The following is an 18,417-nucleotide window of genomic DNA, read 5'->3' on the forward strand; positions in this document are numbered from 1 at the left end:
TCAATGCTCACCTTTCATTATCCACGAAGAATTTGTTTCACCAGGGTGTACTCGAGCCATTAGCAGTATATATGGCCTGGATACTGTTAACAGAATAAAAGTTGTTGGTTAGATGTGTGCACAACTAAATAGACAAAACCACTTCAGTGCCAGAATTAGCAGTGTCATTCAAAGTAGAAACGGCAAAAGAAGTTCACTTCATGAATAAATTTAGTTTGTGGTTACATACGAGCTTTCTCTCTCTCTCACTTACTCACTAAATCAATCAATCAATCAATCAGTGAGCGAATGGCTGGGTGAGTGAACCAGCTTTCATTCCACCCATTCATTTTACATTTAGAAGGTGCTCAAATCAGTAATATTCAGTTTGCGATGCTTACGGCACATCAGACCAACTGTGTACAGTAGCCGAAGTGAGTATACCATGTCATAATATTCGATTGCACTCTCTAAAATATTGAATATTCACACAAGCCCACTGAATATACACATGTATTACTAGTACTACATGGATAGTGGCTGGTATGCACAGATATACTAGCTCTGAATTTTAATACTGCATGCTTCTGTTTTAACGTTATTGACACAGCGTGGCGGTCCTCTTTCCAACAGCAGTTCATAAAAAAGAAAAAAAAGGAGACTGCTCTGTGCATAAAAAAAAGCTATATAAAAATATATATATACTGCTCTGTCATTGCTGTTACTTTTGTATTTTGTATTTGTATTAACTATCATGCTTGGACCATGAGTCCGCAGTATTGAATAAATAAATAAAATAAATAAATAAATAAAGGAGCTGATATGATTTTCTTTCCCATTCTCATGTCCACCTTAATTCCAGTTGGAACACAATGCTACCTCTCAACAGGAGTAATCAGTGCAATTCACTAATCTTCCTTAGCTATTATTAGTGTGCCAAGATCTTGTGACCAGGCCTCTGTTTGAAAGCATTGAAATGGCAGTGGATTTTCGAAGGAAGCAGCCTTATGTGTCTACCTGCAAGTGTAATGGACTTTAATTTCAAAGTGTGTTGTACAGGCATTATTTATCTAACAGTCACCACACTCTTGTCAAGTATAGTAACTCACATTCCAAGGGCTGGGCTGTAATGGTCAGCAGAGGCACGGGGTTGCCAGCCATGGTCCTGCACAGCTCCTGTCGCTCCAGGAATATGTTACCACGGTCATATGAGCTGAGCCAAAGTTTAAGGTGTGCCTGCACATTTAGCGAAAAGAAAATTTTTTCCCTTATGACAGCAGCTTTTTATGCACGAAGAATGAGCACCATTGCAGTACATCTGTAGGCAGAAATGCTTTCAACAACATAGTACACTCATTCTCGTGTTGTTAATTCACAAAAGCTACTAAAGATAAAGAACTTTGTTCCATGCAGCACACAGCGTGGTTCCATGTGACAATATACCCTCTCCCCTCTCCTCTTTTTCAGTAATTTTAGTATTGAATGTCACAATTAGATATGGCACTTTAAACTTAGCATTAAATCCCATGACCATAGGTTAACACTGTTATGCTTTGTAAATCTTATCCATACTAGCTTTCTTTGTGATGCTTTCACGTCATTCATGTAAGCTGCATTCCAGTTTTCTCCATACAACCACATGAAAATGATCACCCAGTCTAAAAGCATCACTATCCCATGCTGCTAGAAGTCGGTAATTGTGGAGTACTCATGTTAAGACTGTGGATTATCTTCATCTATTATCATAAAACAATGTTAGCCATCTGGCAAGAGTGACTGAAAGATGACATCACTCCATGTATCCAAAGCTAGAGCTTCTGCTAATGTGCTAACCCAGTTAAACTTAGAAAGGCTACTGCAATGTAGATCAATATATCCGTAATATGAAATAAAAAATATGTCTATCTGAAGCTTATCTAAAATCTCTGCACATGTAGGCCAGCCTCTCAATGTGAAACGTGGCAATTTACCAAGTTGTTCTTTAAAGCTGCATCGAAGGCATGGTGCTTGAGTCCCTCACTCCTTATTCATTCACACTATCTTGCGGAATACACGCTTTCACGTTACTGACGCAGCGTGGCGGTCCTCTTTCCAACAACAGTTAGTCATCTCTGGTAATAGTAGCCTTTACCGCATCACAATGCTGTGTTGCAGTGAAGCTACTGAAGAAACTTCATCATTACAGTAATACCTCGTTAACTCGAACTCGCATATCTCGAAAAAACGGCTAAGTCGAAATTTTCTGCGGCACCGAACGATTTCCCATAGGTGCAATGTATTTATTGCCCTTTATCATGAAGTATTTCTGTGCCCCTTTTCGGTTATCTCGAAATCTTGACTGAGAGTGGAACAAAAACTTCGTCGCCGAACCATTTCACGAGGTTTGCGCGATGCCGCACTTATGACAAAGCGGACACTGTTGCCAGATGTGAAGTCGGAACCAAGCGGCATACCAACTTTGTCAAGCAACCTGTGTCACATCATGTGATGCTATAGACATGCACAGAGGCAGGCCCTGCAAAATAGCACGGTTCGTAAACTTCGTTTTGTTTACTGCCAGAGATGCGATTTCAGTATTGTTTTATTTACACAAGGCACGTCGCGTGAATTTTTTCGTCAGCCGTGCGATGTGGTGAGGATAACACCGCCAAAGCAAAGCAAGTCACTGATACTGCAAAGAAAGGTAGCCCTAGTCAAAGAAGCGGATTCAAGGCTTGAAGTTTACGGACGTCAAAACGGTGCTAATTGTGTGGCTGCATCGTGCGACAGGAGGCAGCCTTCCAGTCACAACATTGACGGAGAAGGCCGATTCTTTGGACTTCGCGATGGGCTACACTGATCTCACCTGCAACATCAGCTGGTTTGACCATTTTCTTGAGCGAAACAATGTGGCGTCACACACGGCGATCGCAGCAGTGTCAACGCAGCTACTCAAGGGGTGACGACATCAGCCGAAACAACAAGCTTCGCTTGACGCGAAATAAAGTTGAGTGCAGTGGCGGGGACGATTGCCACATGCGAAGTGTTAAGGAACTCGAGAAAGCTTTGCTAGGTGCAAGTGTTACTGAGAGGCAGACCAGCCTTAGTCAGTCTTTCAGCACTAAATAAAAGGCAGTGCCAAAAAACACAGCTGGTTGAGAGCTGTTATGTCATCATTTTTCTTTAAAACATTTACAAACAGCGAGTTAGGCGCTCCTGTTAGGAAACTGGTCAGTGTAGTAGTAGCGTTTTTAGATAGAACTGGACTAATCAATAGAATTTGCGCAACTTTGCTTATCTCTAAAATCTGCTTATCTTGACATTTTTTCTGGTTTTTACTACTTCGATTTAACAAGGTATTACTGTATATGGAGTACAAATGAGATCACTGCTGTACGAGCCATCCATATTTTCATACGCAAACCTCACTCAATTTTCCCTCAATTGCTTGCACTGTTCCTTGGTTTCAGTGTGCCATTTAACACCATCTACAAAAACAGTGCCAGGTTGTCGGCACATATGAACATTCCTGATGCCGCAAGTTACCACAGGCCAGTTATGAAAAATGTACTTGCAAGAGCGCAGAATGGCATTCACTGTATTGAATATGAACGTGAACTGGAGTTTCATATATGTGCGCCGTAATAAGCTATACTTTTGCATAAGATTTGCAAGGAATGTTACAAGTGTTCAGTATATCTGGGTTTCACTGACTAGTATTGGAACAATAATGGTAACTTACCTTAAGGAGGGAAAAACCGTAGGGGAAGCTGTTGGCAATGTAGCACACATCTCCAGCATGGGGAAAGCGGACAGTGAAGCTCAGTGTGAAGAGGGGTCCCTTGTCAGCTCGCCAGTGCAGGTTGCGCTGGTAGCTGATGCCACCACCAATACGACGCCAGCCACGGCCATTGGCCGCATCTCGGACCGAGAAGAGCAGCGGGCACTGGCCTGCACCGGCATATTTAGTACTAACTCAATTTCGAGCTTTCCTTCTACAGCGTTCACCATATTATGCTAGTCTACATTCTAGCAACCAACAGTGAAGATAGTGAATTCATAGGTAGTCGTGCCTGCAAGTTAGTGTCGAGCCACAGGATACACCCAACAGTAAGGCTAACCTTACCCATCTGAAAAATTTTTAATATACAAATTACGCCAGGTGTTCTTGTATTCTGGCCCGTTGAAGGCAGCTGCATCATCTGGGAATTGAACTAAACCTCATGCTCGATAGCAGAATCCTGCAGTCGGTCAACCATTTTGGAACTGGGACTAAAGACAAGTCATCTTTAGCACTCTACACCACATTCAGGTGTGTTTCACAAATATGACTGTTGTGTTTTACATAAATGCTGTAAATTTTCACTGTCATTCGTATGTACAAACACTGAAGATACACGACAGTGTAACTGTAGATTCTGGTTTACTATCGACCACTCAGAGTTTCTTCGGTGTACTCTAAGACCCCATTTCACGAGCTCTTTTGCTTCCTGTTCCCAGTGAAATGAGATTGTCCTAGCAGAGAATCAAATGCATAAGCTCGCATCGAGCATCATGATGCCACAGTCACTACAGCAGTAACTAGCACTACTATATTAGAATACATGCGTCACAGTGTTTATTATTGTTTAGGTGCAATGAATGAAGCACATTTTCTTTTTTTCCTTCACTCTATAAAAACATTTAATTATGATGCAATGTGTCTGGTTAGATAAGCTTGCAGGCACAATTAAACTGCTACCTAGACAAATTTTTTTTTACTGATTGTGGTCTCATTTTTTGTTTGGGCATTACTTCTTTTTTCATGTGTACCCTTAATTGATCGCATCATCCCTGTAATGACCCTCAACAGAGGGTTAACAGAATAACAAAGTAGATGCAGTCAAAATGTAACAAAGTCAAGCCGTATTTGTCCCAAAAAACTTCCATGATTAAAAAATGTCACTATGTTAGAGCACTAGAAGAGAAACTTGGGCTAGTTGGTGGTTCATCATTGTCTTCCTTGGTCCCCGTCGGTTTTTAGCGCTGTTTTTCCTTCACTATGTTAGAGGTTTCGGTGTTTCAGCAGCAACATTCGCTTCACAAGTTTTAGAACAGCACTGGTTGATAGTACTACCTCTTCAGAAAGCTCTATAAGAATAATCCTGCAGAAATATCACAGCTAATTATGGAATCAAAAGTTCTGAAACACTGCAGACGAGGGTAAAGCATAAAAATATGCTACTACTGGCTCTCGTGGCAATGTGGTACCATGTTTACATGCCATTATCAATCACACACCACCAACATAAATATTGTGGCAAGTTGCAAGTGGTAATATTAATTCACAATATTAACACATTGCAATGACATTGAGACAATATACACTGCTTTCATCACCACCACCATGTTTCCACACTTCAACCATGTGAGCACATTCCAAATGGCATTTTTTTACAGTTACAACTGCCTGCTGTGTTTAGGGAGCATATCTGTGTGTAATATGGCTAGGTTCTGCGCATAAAAAGGCACGTTGAAGTGACTCAGTTGTTAGTCAATGTTCGTGTGTGTCTGTGTGTCTCCTGTCTTGATTTCAGTGGCGCAGCATGCAACTAAAAAATGTGTGTGGGACTGTGATCGCAAATTGGGCATGCCAAGTATGGTTTCTATGCTGGTGCAAAAGATTATAAAAGTAATGTGCCAGTCGATGGCCACTGTTCTTTCCACTCACTGGTAACATTTACATGTGAAAGCATGCATGAAAATGGTGCCTTCACTGTCTGGCAACGCTCTTCTATTTCTTTTTTTTTACACACCATACAGGATCCATGTATGTGAAATGGCTGTAACCATTTCTAACACTGGAAGTGCAAAGCAAAATTACTTCACTAAATTGCGGCAATAAATACATGGTACTCAAGAGAACAGCAAAAATGAATATGAAAAAGGTTTGTTACAGCATCACAAATATGGAGAATTCACTGTGTGTGCCTGGCTATAGGAGCAAAGGCTATTGGGGCATTGGTCATGAGTAGGGCTCCGTGTTTTCGGAGTTTATCTTTCTTGAAATTCGGAGGGTGTTTTTCGGAGTTTATTTTTTTTGGTGGAAATTCAGCGTCTATCGGAGCTTATTTTTAGCAAATCCCAAATTCTCTGAAATTCGAAGTCTAATTTTTCACTATGCTCAATACTTCAACATCTTACATGAAATGATATCTCAACAAGAAAACTTCAAAACACACAAAGCGTATTTTAGATATCTGGAACGTTTGAACGCATAAACACAAATATACTCGAATACAAAACACCTATGTTTGTGCATATTACAACCTCGAAGCTTATCCGCAATAGATGCTAACATACCTTACGAGGTCCGTATATTCGATGTTGTTTGGCGCGCCCTGGCCAGCGCCGCCAGGGGACTGCATTTCAAGATGTATCACGCTGCCAGGGCCTTACGTACGTTGACATCTCTCACCCCATGCGTGACAAGCCCTTTGTTAAATGAGCGATGAATGCGGTCTACAAGATACCGTTGACGTGAAGTAAAGCGAATATCGGCCAAACCGGCTGATGTATCAATGACCACTTAGAACATGGCCTCTCGATAAAGAACGAAACAGGGTTGCAAATTGGTTCTGCAGAATCCCACAAGGTGGCGGAAGAGTTAGGAGAGGGAAATTGACAACCACCCATTTGCAGCCCAAAGCCACAGGGAAATTTACGATTTTAACGGTCATATTTGGCCGTTAAAATCGGAGTTTATCGGATAAATCCGAATTGTCAAAAATATTATCGCCGAGTGTTTATCGGATTTTTTCGGATTTATCCGAAAACACGGAGCCTGGTCATGAGTGGCTTACCTTCTTTGTACAGGCTTCCACTGCGGTCAAAGTTTACAATGTTAAATGTGTAGTCCACATCACTGCGCATGCCTGCCACTTCAAAGTAAAACCAGCGATGGTGTAGGCCTGTGTTGATGTCTGGACTCATCAGCAGGTTGTACTCATATGGCCCAACCTGTAAAAAAAGGATATTTGGTTACACACATGCACGCACACACACACACATTATGAATTTATAAACAATTTCCTTTGTAAAAGGTTTGAAACAGGCTGGAAGACCTTCGAGCTATGATTTTAGCTGCATGTAGTTGTATTACTGGCTTTACCAAAATGCTTTGAACAAGGCTTATATCTTGCTCAGAAATTGCATTTAATGGTTTGCTTTGTACGAGAATGTGTACGGTGCTTGCAATATCATTAATAGTTTATAACAAAGTAGGAACAGTGCTGGACATATTAATTTAGCATTCAAATGAAAGAGTTTGCTCAGCTAAGTGAACCAGTTTTACCAGCGTTTGTTCGAAGCCACCACTGTCTCTTGCATTTTGTTTTTGGACACCATTAGACTCTATACTGTCTTCTATTGATGATATTACTTCAGTTCTCATCAAAATTTATTTAACGGCATACTTCACACATTTCAAAGTTAAAAGACTGTTTTCCATTGCTGAAACTCTTGTGACAGTCATGCACAATTCACAACAAGGAAACACTGTAGTAACCACCTGAATGGCCTTGCGAAGGTTTCCACCTTCAAAACGGGACTCGAACCACAGCCGCTCGGTGACTACTTCCTGAAGAGATCGTGGTGCGTCACTGTTCATCAGAGGTCTTGATGGAGGCAGGCTGTGTAGGGCTAGAGTGTCGTAGTCGTATAAAACGGGAAAACTGCTAGGATCCCTAACATTCTCCAGCCGTATCCGTACTTCTTTAAGTATCTTGTTTCTGCAAAGTGGAACCATAAATGTTGGCTGGAGATGTGATTGCGTCACTTCGAATCATATTCGTTTTTGTCACAATACATTCTAATAATAACGTGAAGGTGCAGTGAGAACCTATATGAATTTTCAGGTGTCAAGAACAACGAAAGTGTCACCAATCTATAGTAGGCTTGTGCGAATAGTAAATTTTAGGTCCGAAGCAAATTCGAAGCAAACAGTGGTTTAGTCGAAGCGAATTTCGAAGCGAATTCGAATAGCTTATATCACATATCATAAAGAAAAATGAGCATATTTGTCATGACCCAACTAACCAGCGCAATAATTTTAAAGTTGAAACAAGGCATATGCATATGTCATTCTTTTTGGTTCAAAGGGAAGTGGAAGCAAATTTGAGTAATAGCAGGATTTGACTTTCGGTATATGTTACGTTTTATAATATGTTACGTTTTAAAATTTACTATCCTTAGAGCATATAAGCCGGTTAACAAGCTTTTAAACTTAAAAAATGATGAATTGATGTGAGGGTAATACAGTAAAACATCATTAATTCAAACTCTGTTATTTCGAAATCCTGCATAATTAGAAGGATTTCCTTGGCCCCGTATTTTGAAATGTAAATTTGAGTGGACAACTTGAAGCGGCGGTCAGTACCAGCCCGGTTATTTCGAAAACTTTGGGTGCCATGTGCCAATTCCCCGATCCCGATTTAGCCGCAAATCCGCAGAAACGATGGTCCTTAAGAGCCACAAGGCAATGCAATATAGCGATACTAATGAGTGACAAGTGAAGCATCCCAGCCTCGCTGCTGCCAGTGCAAGAAAAAAACTATAAACAAAAGGCGGTCTCGTGATCAGCTGAAATGTGCGCCTGCGGAAAAGACATGCTTCACTGCAACACAGCAGTGACACGAGGGCAGCATGACGCATGCTTTTCTCAACGTCAGCGCGTCACGATTTATTCATTCTTTCTGGGAAAATAGAGAAATTAATAAAGGGCGGTCTGACGGAATTCGCGATGTATGAGAACCTCCGAATGGCGCTGGTCCGGCAATTTGCGCACTTGCACTGCTGGCGGAGTACTTGCCTGCAACGCCTACTTCGAAAACTCAGTTCGAAAACTTCAATGATCATCTTTTCTACCCAGAACACATCGCGAATTCCGTCACACTGGTCATTATTAAATTCTTTATTTTTACCAGAAAGAATGGGCGAATGGTCGCATCATGACGCGCTGACGCTGTGAGGAGCAGGTGACATGCTGCCCGCGTGTCACCACTGTGTTGCAGCGAAGCACGTCCTTTAAGCAGGCGTGCCTTTCAGTTGACCACGAGACCGTTTTTTTCCCTCATTATTTTTTTTCCTCGCTCTGGCAGCAGCGAGGCCCGCCGTTTCCCCGTTTAGCGGCAAAATTGGGACCAGGTATTGCTGGAAGACAAAACCCTTGTAGCCACAAACTAGCAGGAACAGCAAACGACCACCTCTGATTAGTTCCAGTAATTCAAAGTTCCTTGCATCCCGCTTTTTGTATGTTTGGTTAATTCGAAAACCCGCTTAATTTGATTTCTCACAGTCCCAGTGACTTTGAATTAACGAGGTTTTACTGTATGTTCATTTAAACTTGAAGTGCGGCTTCGCGGCAGGGCAGATTTCTCCTGGAAAGGTGTGTTCACGGTATAGCATACCTCCACTGCAGTGAAACCACCTTTGCAGGGGGTTACATGCGGTTTATATATGTATATTCGTTCATTTCGAATACTTCGAAATTTCCTAGAATTTAAATTCGTTTCGAAGCGAATTCGAATACTGTAATATTCGTTCGAATATTCGAAGTGCTCGAATATTCGCACAAGCCTAATCTATAGGAAACTAGTAAATGGTCACTGTACTGTTTGGTTCACCTTAACAAAGATCACCTTAATAAACTTCATGCTAAAGGAAGTTTGTTCATTCGGCGTGCTGTTAAACCCCACCAGAGCAGTGACAGATCACACCAACGGCTCACTGCAGTAAAATAAATGTTTTCTCGTCCGTTGAATATGATGTAAAGTCTCATTTGTATCAGCTGCTCACATTCACATGCAGTCGTGGAAGTCACTACAGCATGCACAGGAATGCTGTGAAATTCTCTGCGCACATCTCCTAAGATAGCCAGTCAGCAAGCAATTACACAATATGTCTCACGTTTTGTCCTGTCCCTCTCTTTTAATGCATTCGCTAATAACCCACGCAGTGCAACTTACTCGAATATGCAAGACCAACTAGCCCATTAGCAAGCCTTATCAGAAAGTAAGCATAATGTTGTCAAGGTAGGAGGAATTGGAATGATTACAGCAGTACTACAGTGTGTACTGGAATGTTGTAGGCTGTCATTCAAAAAGTGCAGTCATTGTGCCATAGTCACTATCATCCTCATATTGGCAGAAGATGATATTAGAGTATGTAGCGGAATGTACTGTACTAAAGTAATACAGTGAAATATTCTAGTAAAGTACCGGAAGCTATGCTGTGCATCACCAGAGACTGCTGTATGAAAAACTTGGGTGAAATTCACTTGCTGTCTTTCTGCATGTCACTGTTGTTGCCATTTGGCCAGCACTTGCTGCTGTGATTGATACCACTTTCATAAATGTGGCTTTTTTGCTTTCTATTTTCTCGGTGCACTAAACTTCCTTTCAAATCCAGCAAATTCAATTTTTCATTTAATTTGCTTTCAGCAGGTGTCCTTTTATCCTTTTATGGAGCACATGACAGAAGCATCTGTCTTGGCAATGCTAGGTAACAGTGTATTCACTCACAATGAATGTATTGTACAGTAAAAGCTTGTTAATTCGACAACCGTTAATTCGGAAATTCGGACGGCTCTATTGGTCCCGGCCAAAGTGCATGTTAATCTATGGGACCAAACCTTCGTTAATTCGTCAGAATTGGGCTCCGCACCGCTTAATTCGGACAAATTCTGACGGCTGCCGCTACACAAATGTGTGGTAAAGCAGAGCTGGCACCACTGGGGCGAAACCGAAACTTGAGTGACATCGCCATCGTCATCAACTAGTGGGGGCGTCTTCTTTCTTCGCTCCACTGCGACGCCATTTTCCCTTGTGTTGTGTCGGCACCGTCTCTTCTTGCGGAGTTTTTTCCCGTTGTGACCGTGTTTACATGTGAGGCCCGAGCATGCCGCAGTAGCCGACGGTGGTATCGACGAGGTGTCAGCCGAGACCACCGACGGTGACTGCCCGACCTTCGATGCTGTCCTTCCCACAGATATGACCCTTCAGGACTACATCGCGATTGATGATTGTGTTGCCACGACTGGTCTCCTGCTCGATCAAGAAATTATTAATGATGTCGCGACCTCATCGCACCTCACGGGAAGTCTCGGAGGCGCTTTTGATATTAGAGGGCGTTTGCCTGAGCACTTCCGACAGTTTGCGTGCTGTTGGCCATTTGGAAAAGTTAAGAAAAATTGTAATGTAAGCCGGAATCTGCGTGAAAACGCAGACGACCATTACAAAATACTTCAGCAAATAAAGGTATGCTTCTCCAACTTGATTTTAATGTTGTTTTTCCTGTTCATTCGTTAATTCGGCATTCGGTTAATTCGGACATTTTTTCCGGTCCCGTGAAATCCGAATTAATGAGCTTTTACTGTATTTATAGTTGATGCTAATGTGTGCCTTAAAAAAAAATTTGGGCGTACAAGTAACCACATGTGACAACAGGCTGTGAACCCAAAACTGGATTCACTGCATTAGCAACAGTATACCATCTACTGCGTTTACCAGACATTAATTATAAAGGAGGTCATTATAACAGGGAACGACCGAATTTCACTAAAGCTGCATGCATGAAAATCTTCTTGTCACGCACCTGGCACCTGAATTTTGGCATGAGTGCAGCCGCTCCAGCGGCTCAGTATGCAAGTGGCCCATCATTTCTGGAAAGGCAATCTTCACCAAAGGCACAAGACCCTGGGTGCTTTGCACCATAACCTCATAGCTACACCTGTAACAACAAGAGGAAATACCATGCAGTAATGGAATAAGAAAAATAGCAAAAGTAAGGTCATGCACAAAACATATTGCAGATAAGAATAATTAATCCAGCTGAGCAGATGATCAAATTTTTACGTGTCTTCAATGCAAGTCAAAATTAGAGGTAATTCTGATTTTTTGACTTGGCACGCTTTTACCAATGCTTCAGGAGGTGCAATAATTCTCACTTGAGCTTTTCTAAAGGATCTCCAGCTTCAGGGCTCTTCATAGTTGCAGTCAAGGACACCTCTGAAGTAGCAGCGGGGCTGACATCCTAAAACAACGGCTTTTATTACACAATGTCGCAATAAAGCGTGAACAGAAAGGATAGAAAGTGGTTACTCACCGCAGCTTCCTCGTGGACCTTCAATTCTGGGAAAAATTTAGAGTACGACTCCAAGTCCACATCCAAATTGTATTTTTCGGGCAAAGGTTCACATTTCGATATGTCAGGCTGCAAATGAAAAATTAATGTCTCATGCTGTCATGTGGGGAAACGCAGTGTCACGCCGCACATGTGCCGCTTTGCAATACATTGTGATTTAAAGGGTGTTTAACGAAACTCATTGCGGGGTGCATTCAGTGTACTTTGCCGGGCTTCCTCAAAGTACACTGCTTCAGCATCAGGGAATGTGAACATAAATAAAAACAGCAGAAAGCAAACAGTGCCATATATTTGCACTGTTATTATCCCAAATGCATTTGTTTCAATTCATAAAAATAACTGCATTCCACTTCTAAAGCTCAATTTCAGTGGCTATGATTTACATTTGACATAGTTGTCCTTTGTCCAGCATGTTTTAAGATCAAATCAAAGATAACCAAGGCATGCGATACACATTGCAAATGCCATTTCTGTTTTTCACAATCTGTTTTCGTTCTGTGTAGCATAATCAAAGAGCTAGTATTTATGGCCCCTTTGAAAAGACTAGTAATAGCACTTTAATGAGGCCTTGGTAGTGCAGATTTGCCATAAATACTGAACAAAACTTTCTTTAGTCTTGCATATGCTTATACGCAAAAGAATTTCCGTGGAGCATTGAAAAACCAGCGCAACAGCTCCATTTTACAGTTTTGTTAGATAGCCACAATCTACAAGTAGTGTATTGGTTGCAATGAGCACACAAGTGTTCAGGAAGGCTCACTGGACTCACTGGTTCATCTAGCTCGGCCTCATGTTCTGATGAAGTGGCTGACTGGGAAGACTGCAGCTCATCGTAATCACTGGAAGCATGGGTCACTGGGGCCTCCTCAGCTACTGCGACAGTGACAAAGGAAATAAATCCGGGCCTATATGCAACCATAAATGTCAATATATGTTGCACTCAATATCTGTCATATACAGTGCGAGCGGCCGCATGTGCCGCCTGTCTCATCACTAGCGCCACCTACAGCGCTGTTACGCCGACTCAACGCCAAGCCCTAGCGAGGGAGGGGTAAGGTTCGCTACCGCCGCCGCGACGGACGGTCACGGTTTTGGCGCGCTCCACTATGCTCTCTAATAAATAGTTCGTTACCCTGTTAATCTCGCCTCAACCTTCACGCCTCAGCCATCATGCCCAGCCCTCACATCTGGCGCAGTCGACGCCCGAGCCTTTGTGCAGCCACTCAGCTAAGCAAGAATACCAGCGCATCAGTAAGCAAGCCAGCTTTCACCTTCGCCCCGCGACAGACGTTCCGCCATTCCTGTCTTTGTCACCGCCAGAATATTTCCCGCCGTCCGCTCGCTTCCATGTGCGCGCCTGTGTGCGCTTGCTGGTGGACTCACTGAGTAAGAGTGTGTTTCGTGTGTAAACGTCAGTGTGTAGCCGGCTCGGCGCAACGCCATGCCGGGAATTGTGTGGCAGAATCTCGACCCGGTGACCATGTCGCGCCTCGGCATCGACCTCATATGCGAAGAATTGGCCCGTCGACAGCTGGACATCACAGGTTCGAAAGAGAAGCTCTTTCAGCGTTTGCAAGCCGACATTCAGCAGCAGCGTGAAGCTACCCCCTCGGTTGAAACGAATGAATCCACCTCGACCGCTGCGGTGCTTTTGACGCTGGACCCAGCGACTCTACAGAGCCTCGCCATGCTGTTCCAGCAGCTACCTCGCCCTGCAACAACGGTGACGACACTGCTAGGCCTGTCATCGTCCATCCCGCAATTCGCAGGTTTGCGCAGCCACAGTGTCAATACATGGCTTGACGACGTGCGACGAGTACAGCAGCTCGCCTCGTGGGACGACGCCACCACACGCCTGATCGCAGCTAGCAAGCTGAAAGGCACGGAGCGAGACTGGCATCTCGCGTTCGGCAACCAGTACAGCACCTGGGCCACGTGGAGTGCTGCCCTGAAGGACACATTTGGTACAGAATTGTCCCTCAACGAGTGGCAAGAGCAGGTCATGAGGGTAACCCAGGCCCCATCCGAAAGCTTGCACCAATATGCCTTTGCCAAGTTGAAGATCATTGTGCGTTGCCCCGTTAACCTCTCGGAGGCCCAAAAGATTGACTACCTGCTGCATAGTTTACAGGAACAACACATCCTCGCCACCATAGCAACCAACCGGCCGCCCACACTAGCTGAGTTTATTTCTACCTGCACTAGCCTCGACAAGAGTGCGCAACATCTGCATGACAAAGCAAGCCCGTCAACATTTGCTGGTTCTGTGTTGCCGCCGTCGCAACCCTTTCATGCCGCTAAGCCCACAGAGTGACAGCAGCCTAGCTCAGAACAATCGACACCACAGTCTTCCCGAGGGGCCACACCAAAAACGAGCATTTCAGAGCTGCCTGCCGAGCAACAAGAAGCTACTTATGCAGCTATTTCGGCACAGTACGGCGCTGCAGCTTTTCGTAGCGGTCAAGACCTGTCTCAAGCTGTCTGTTACCAATGTCGTGCCTTGGGTCATCTGGCATCCAAGTGCCCTACACGCACCAGCCGCTTATCATCATCAGCGCCTCCAACCATGCCCAAGACACAGCAGCCTCCAGCACTGCACAGTGCACCCGTTACGCTTGATGGCTCACAGCAGCAATGCCCCTTCTTCAACGCAACTCTCAGTGGAGTCGGTGAGTGTGAAGCGTTTCCTGTAGGCTTGTGCGAATATTCGAGCAATTAGAATATTCGAACGAATAATACAGTATTCGAATTCGCTTCGATTTGAATTTAAATTATTGAAAATTTCGAAGTATTCGAAATGAACGAATATGTGTGTTTGAATCCGCTTATAACGCCCTGTAAAGGTGATTTCACTGCAGTGGAGGGGTGCTATGCCGTGAATACACCTTTACAAAAAAAATTCGCACTGTCCGCTTGTAACCTTCTGTAAAGGTGGTTTCACTGCAGCGGAGGGGTGCTATACCGTGAATACACCTTTCCAGGGAAAATCCGCACTGGCGCGAAGCCCCACTTCAAGGTTAAATCAACATATTATACCCTCACATCGATTCATGACTTTTTAAGTTTAAAAACTTGTTATACCGGCTTATATGCTCTAAGTATAGTAAATTTTAAAACGTAACAAAATTTATAGGTTATCATTTGCATTCTACTGAAAGCCAAATCCTGCTACTATTCAAAATTGCTTCCACTTCCTTTGAACTAAAAAGAATGACATTTGCACATACCTTGTTACAATTTAAAAAAAAATGTTGTGCAGGTTGGTTGGGTCATGACAAATATACTCATTTTTCTTTATAATATGTGATACATACTATTAGAATTCGATTCGAAATTATTCGACCAAAATCACTATTCGCTTCGAACCTAAAATTTACTATTCGCACAAGCCTAGTTTCCTGACTCTGGGTCCAAGGTGACATTAATCTCTAAAGCTCGTGTGCCTGCAAGCATGACCATCCCATGGACTGGGCCTCCACTCGCGGTGGTAGGAGGAAGCACAGTGTTACCTGTTGGTGCTGCATTTTTGAAGATATCCATTGGCCCAGCCACAGGAGTTGTTGAAGCTGCTGTTTTGGAAGATAATGTAGTCCCCCTCATTATAGGTGAGGACTGGTTCTCAGCAGCACAAGCATGCCTTATATTCGAGCCGCCGAAGCCAGCCCGGTTGCAGCATACAGCCACGAATATCACCATTACTGCAAACCAAAAGCTAGTCCCAAGAATGGCAAATGCTGTGATCCCAACAAGGTCCGTCCTTTTTCCTGAAACCAGGCCCAGTTCCAAAGACCTGCCTACAACGTCAACGCCAACTACGCCAAAGACCACTACGCCAACGTCCACGACACCAAAGCCCACCATGCAAACGCCCACCACGCCAACCCCCACAACACTAAAGCCCACCACGCAAACGCCGACCACGCCAACGCCCACGACATCAATTCCCACCACGCCAATGGCAACCACGCCAACTCCCACCACACCAACTATCACTATGCCAAAGCCCACAACGCCATCGCCAACTACACCAAAGCCCACCATGCCAGCGCCCACCACACCCGAAGCCCACAACGCCAACACAAACTACGCCAAAGCCCACTACGACAATGGCCACGACGCCGACACCCACTGCTACCACGCCAGCAACAACGCAAGGCACAACTGCTAGTTTACCACCTCACCGAGCAGCTTACACCATCCACATTTAGGGCTTTATGTGTGTCATGCTTGACATCTTGTTTGGTTAATCAACCACGAACGGTGCACGTGTTATGTACCACCAGTTTCTCCAGTGATCAAGCAACAGCCCGCCGTCAATGCAGAGCCCACGCCTGCCTCAGGAGCAAATGTTGTCGCCTCTACAGAGCAGCAACAGCCTCTACGGCCCCAACGCACTCGATGTCTACCGAGCCACCTCGACGACTTTGTGCTCGAGTGAAGTTGCAGCGTTTCCGCACATGTGTGTGAGTGTGTTATCGTGCGTGTGACAGTGTGCAGAAGCAATTGACCACGGGACTTGGTCAGTCAGATTGGGGTGGGATGTGAGCGCCCGCATGTGCCGCCTATCTCAACACTAGCGCCACCTACAGCGCTGTTACGCCGACTCAACACCAAGCCCAAGCAAGGGAGGGGTAAGGTTCGCTACCGCCGCCGCAACGGACGGTCACGGTTTTGGTGCGCTCCACTATGCTCTCTAATAAATAGTTCGTTACCCTGTTACTCTCGCCCCAGCCTTCACGCCTCAGCCATCACGCCTAGCCCTCACAACAGTAAGTCTTCAACTACACTTGCCCCAACTAAAACATGACTCCTTGCTGTTTAACTGCATCGTGAAACTCGTCCCAATATCCCCACTGAGCTTGCCTATCATCATCAACAGCATTTCTTGTTAGAACAGTCTAAGCCATAAATGTTCATCAGGATTGGTGTACCTGGTAGGGCTTCATTGCTGCCTGCACCAAGGGGCCATTGCAGGGGCCCATGGGTCCTGGCGATCGGTAATGGCCAAGGTGGTAGACACCTGTGAACCACCTGGCACACTCCCCTCGTCAGGCGGTCACCCTGCTCACCAGGGCCTAGAGATGAGGCCCAACGCCACAGCAGGTGTGGCACCTCTTGCTTTCGCAACTCCCTTCGGCCGGCCTCTGTGCAATGGTACATGAGGATCTAACCCTTAAAGAGTCCACGATGAACTGGTCTCATTTTCAACTGCATTTACAATTAATCTTTCAATTAAATGTTTTGGGCAAGTCAATTTTGGTCCAGCAAAAACCACTGGCCTTAGCAACAATTTCTTCTTGTTTCCCCAACCTTTATGAAGATATAAAAAATTAGAGAGAAGACAAAAAGAGCACGAGCAGAAAATAAAACAGAAAGCATTCCATTCCAGGCTGTTTCCTATGTATCCCAAAACTTAAAGGGGCCTTGCAACACTGTGTTGCCTGTGTTGGGGCCCACCCACCACAGGCGATGCTTGCTGGCATTCTGTCAAGTGGCACATTGTTCAATGGTAGGCATTACAATCAGTGGCGTGTGTCATCAGTCACTAAACAGCTACAAAACTTCCACTACTGTGCATGCTTGGAGGGCTTGTAGCAACCAAACAATACATCTTAACACTACGTTTACATTATTCATGGCACCTCATTATAGCTGGATGATTTCATCACACGGTTAGAACTGCTAGGAGCGATCCATTCTCGTAGGAGTGCAACGCAAGTGTTTGTTGACGTGACAGATTTGACTTCTCCTTCATGTGAATGCATCATTAAGTGAGAAGCACACTGTGACATCTCGTGGAAACAAGCAGAACAAACCTTCGATATTCAATACTAGACAGAATACAAAAACTTCATGTAAGGTGTGGCGTGCACATACTATGCCTGGCAATGTTGATAAGACACTCCAGGTCTGCCCGCATGATGCGACAGAGAAGCCTCTCTTTGCGATTGAGGCCCGCATCTCCTCGAAGAGCCTTCACGTTGCACGTCTCTACGATGGCCAGCAGATGCTTCAGGTGGCCCCTCTGAACCAGCTCAAGCACATTGCGCTCTGCACAAAATGCCCAGTGACACTGTACAGAGAACCATTGCTCACTAATGCACAGTAAAAGACAGGTACGTTAACACTGCCCCCTAATACTCACTAGCATGGACAAATGAAACACAAACAGGACTAACAAAACACACAATACAAGAAATGCCACAATTTCACTAACAAAACTTTGCATGAAGGTCCTTTTTGTTGTCTTCTACAAGTCGCACATTGGCGTTCTGATCA

The 18,417-nt window shown here is 44.3% G+C and overlaps 1 protein-coding gene across 1 annotated transcript in view; it reads right to left on the bottom strand.

Annotated features, from left to right (window-relative positions):
- LOC119387039 (cytosolic carboxypeptidase 1) overlaps positions 1–18,417 on the bottom strand; it is a 30,440-nt gene continuing 12,023 nt past the window's right edge. Inside the window, exons 9-19 of the mRNA XM_049414112.1 lie at positions 18,016–18,189; positions 17,070–17,282; positions 12,908–13,011; positions 12,100–12,207; positions 11,942–12,027; positions 11,590–11,724; positions 7,508–7,727; positions 6,801–6,957; positions 3,701–3,909; positions 1,089–1,215; positions 1–83 (exon numbers count right to left, since the gene is read on the bottom strand). Coding sequence (XP_049270069.1) covers positions 1–83; positions 1,089–1,215; positions 3,701–3,909; positions 6,801–6,957; positions 7,508–7,727; positions 11,590–11,724; positions 11,942–12,027; positions 12,100–12,207; positions 12,908–13,011; positions 17,070–17,282; positions 18,016–18,189 — 1,616 coding nt within the window. The remainder of the gene's footprint in view (positions 84–1,088; positions 1,216–3,700; positions 3,910–6,800; positions 6,958–7,507; positions 7,728–11,589; positions 11,725–11,941; positions 12,028–12,099; positions 12,208–12,907; positions 13,012–17,069; positions 17,283–18,015; positions 18,190–18,417) is intronic.

Source organism: Rhipicephalus sanguineus, chromosome 3 (genome assembly GCF_013339695.2).
Source record: "Rhipicephalus sanguineus isolate Rsan-2018 chromosome 3, BIME_Rsan_1.4, whole genome shotgun sequence".
In the NCBI taxonomy this organism is placed as follows: Eukaryota; Metazoa; Arthropoda; class Arachnida; order Ixodida; family Ixodidae; genus Rhipicephalus; species Rhipicephalus sanguineus.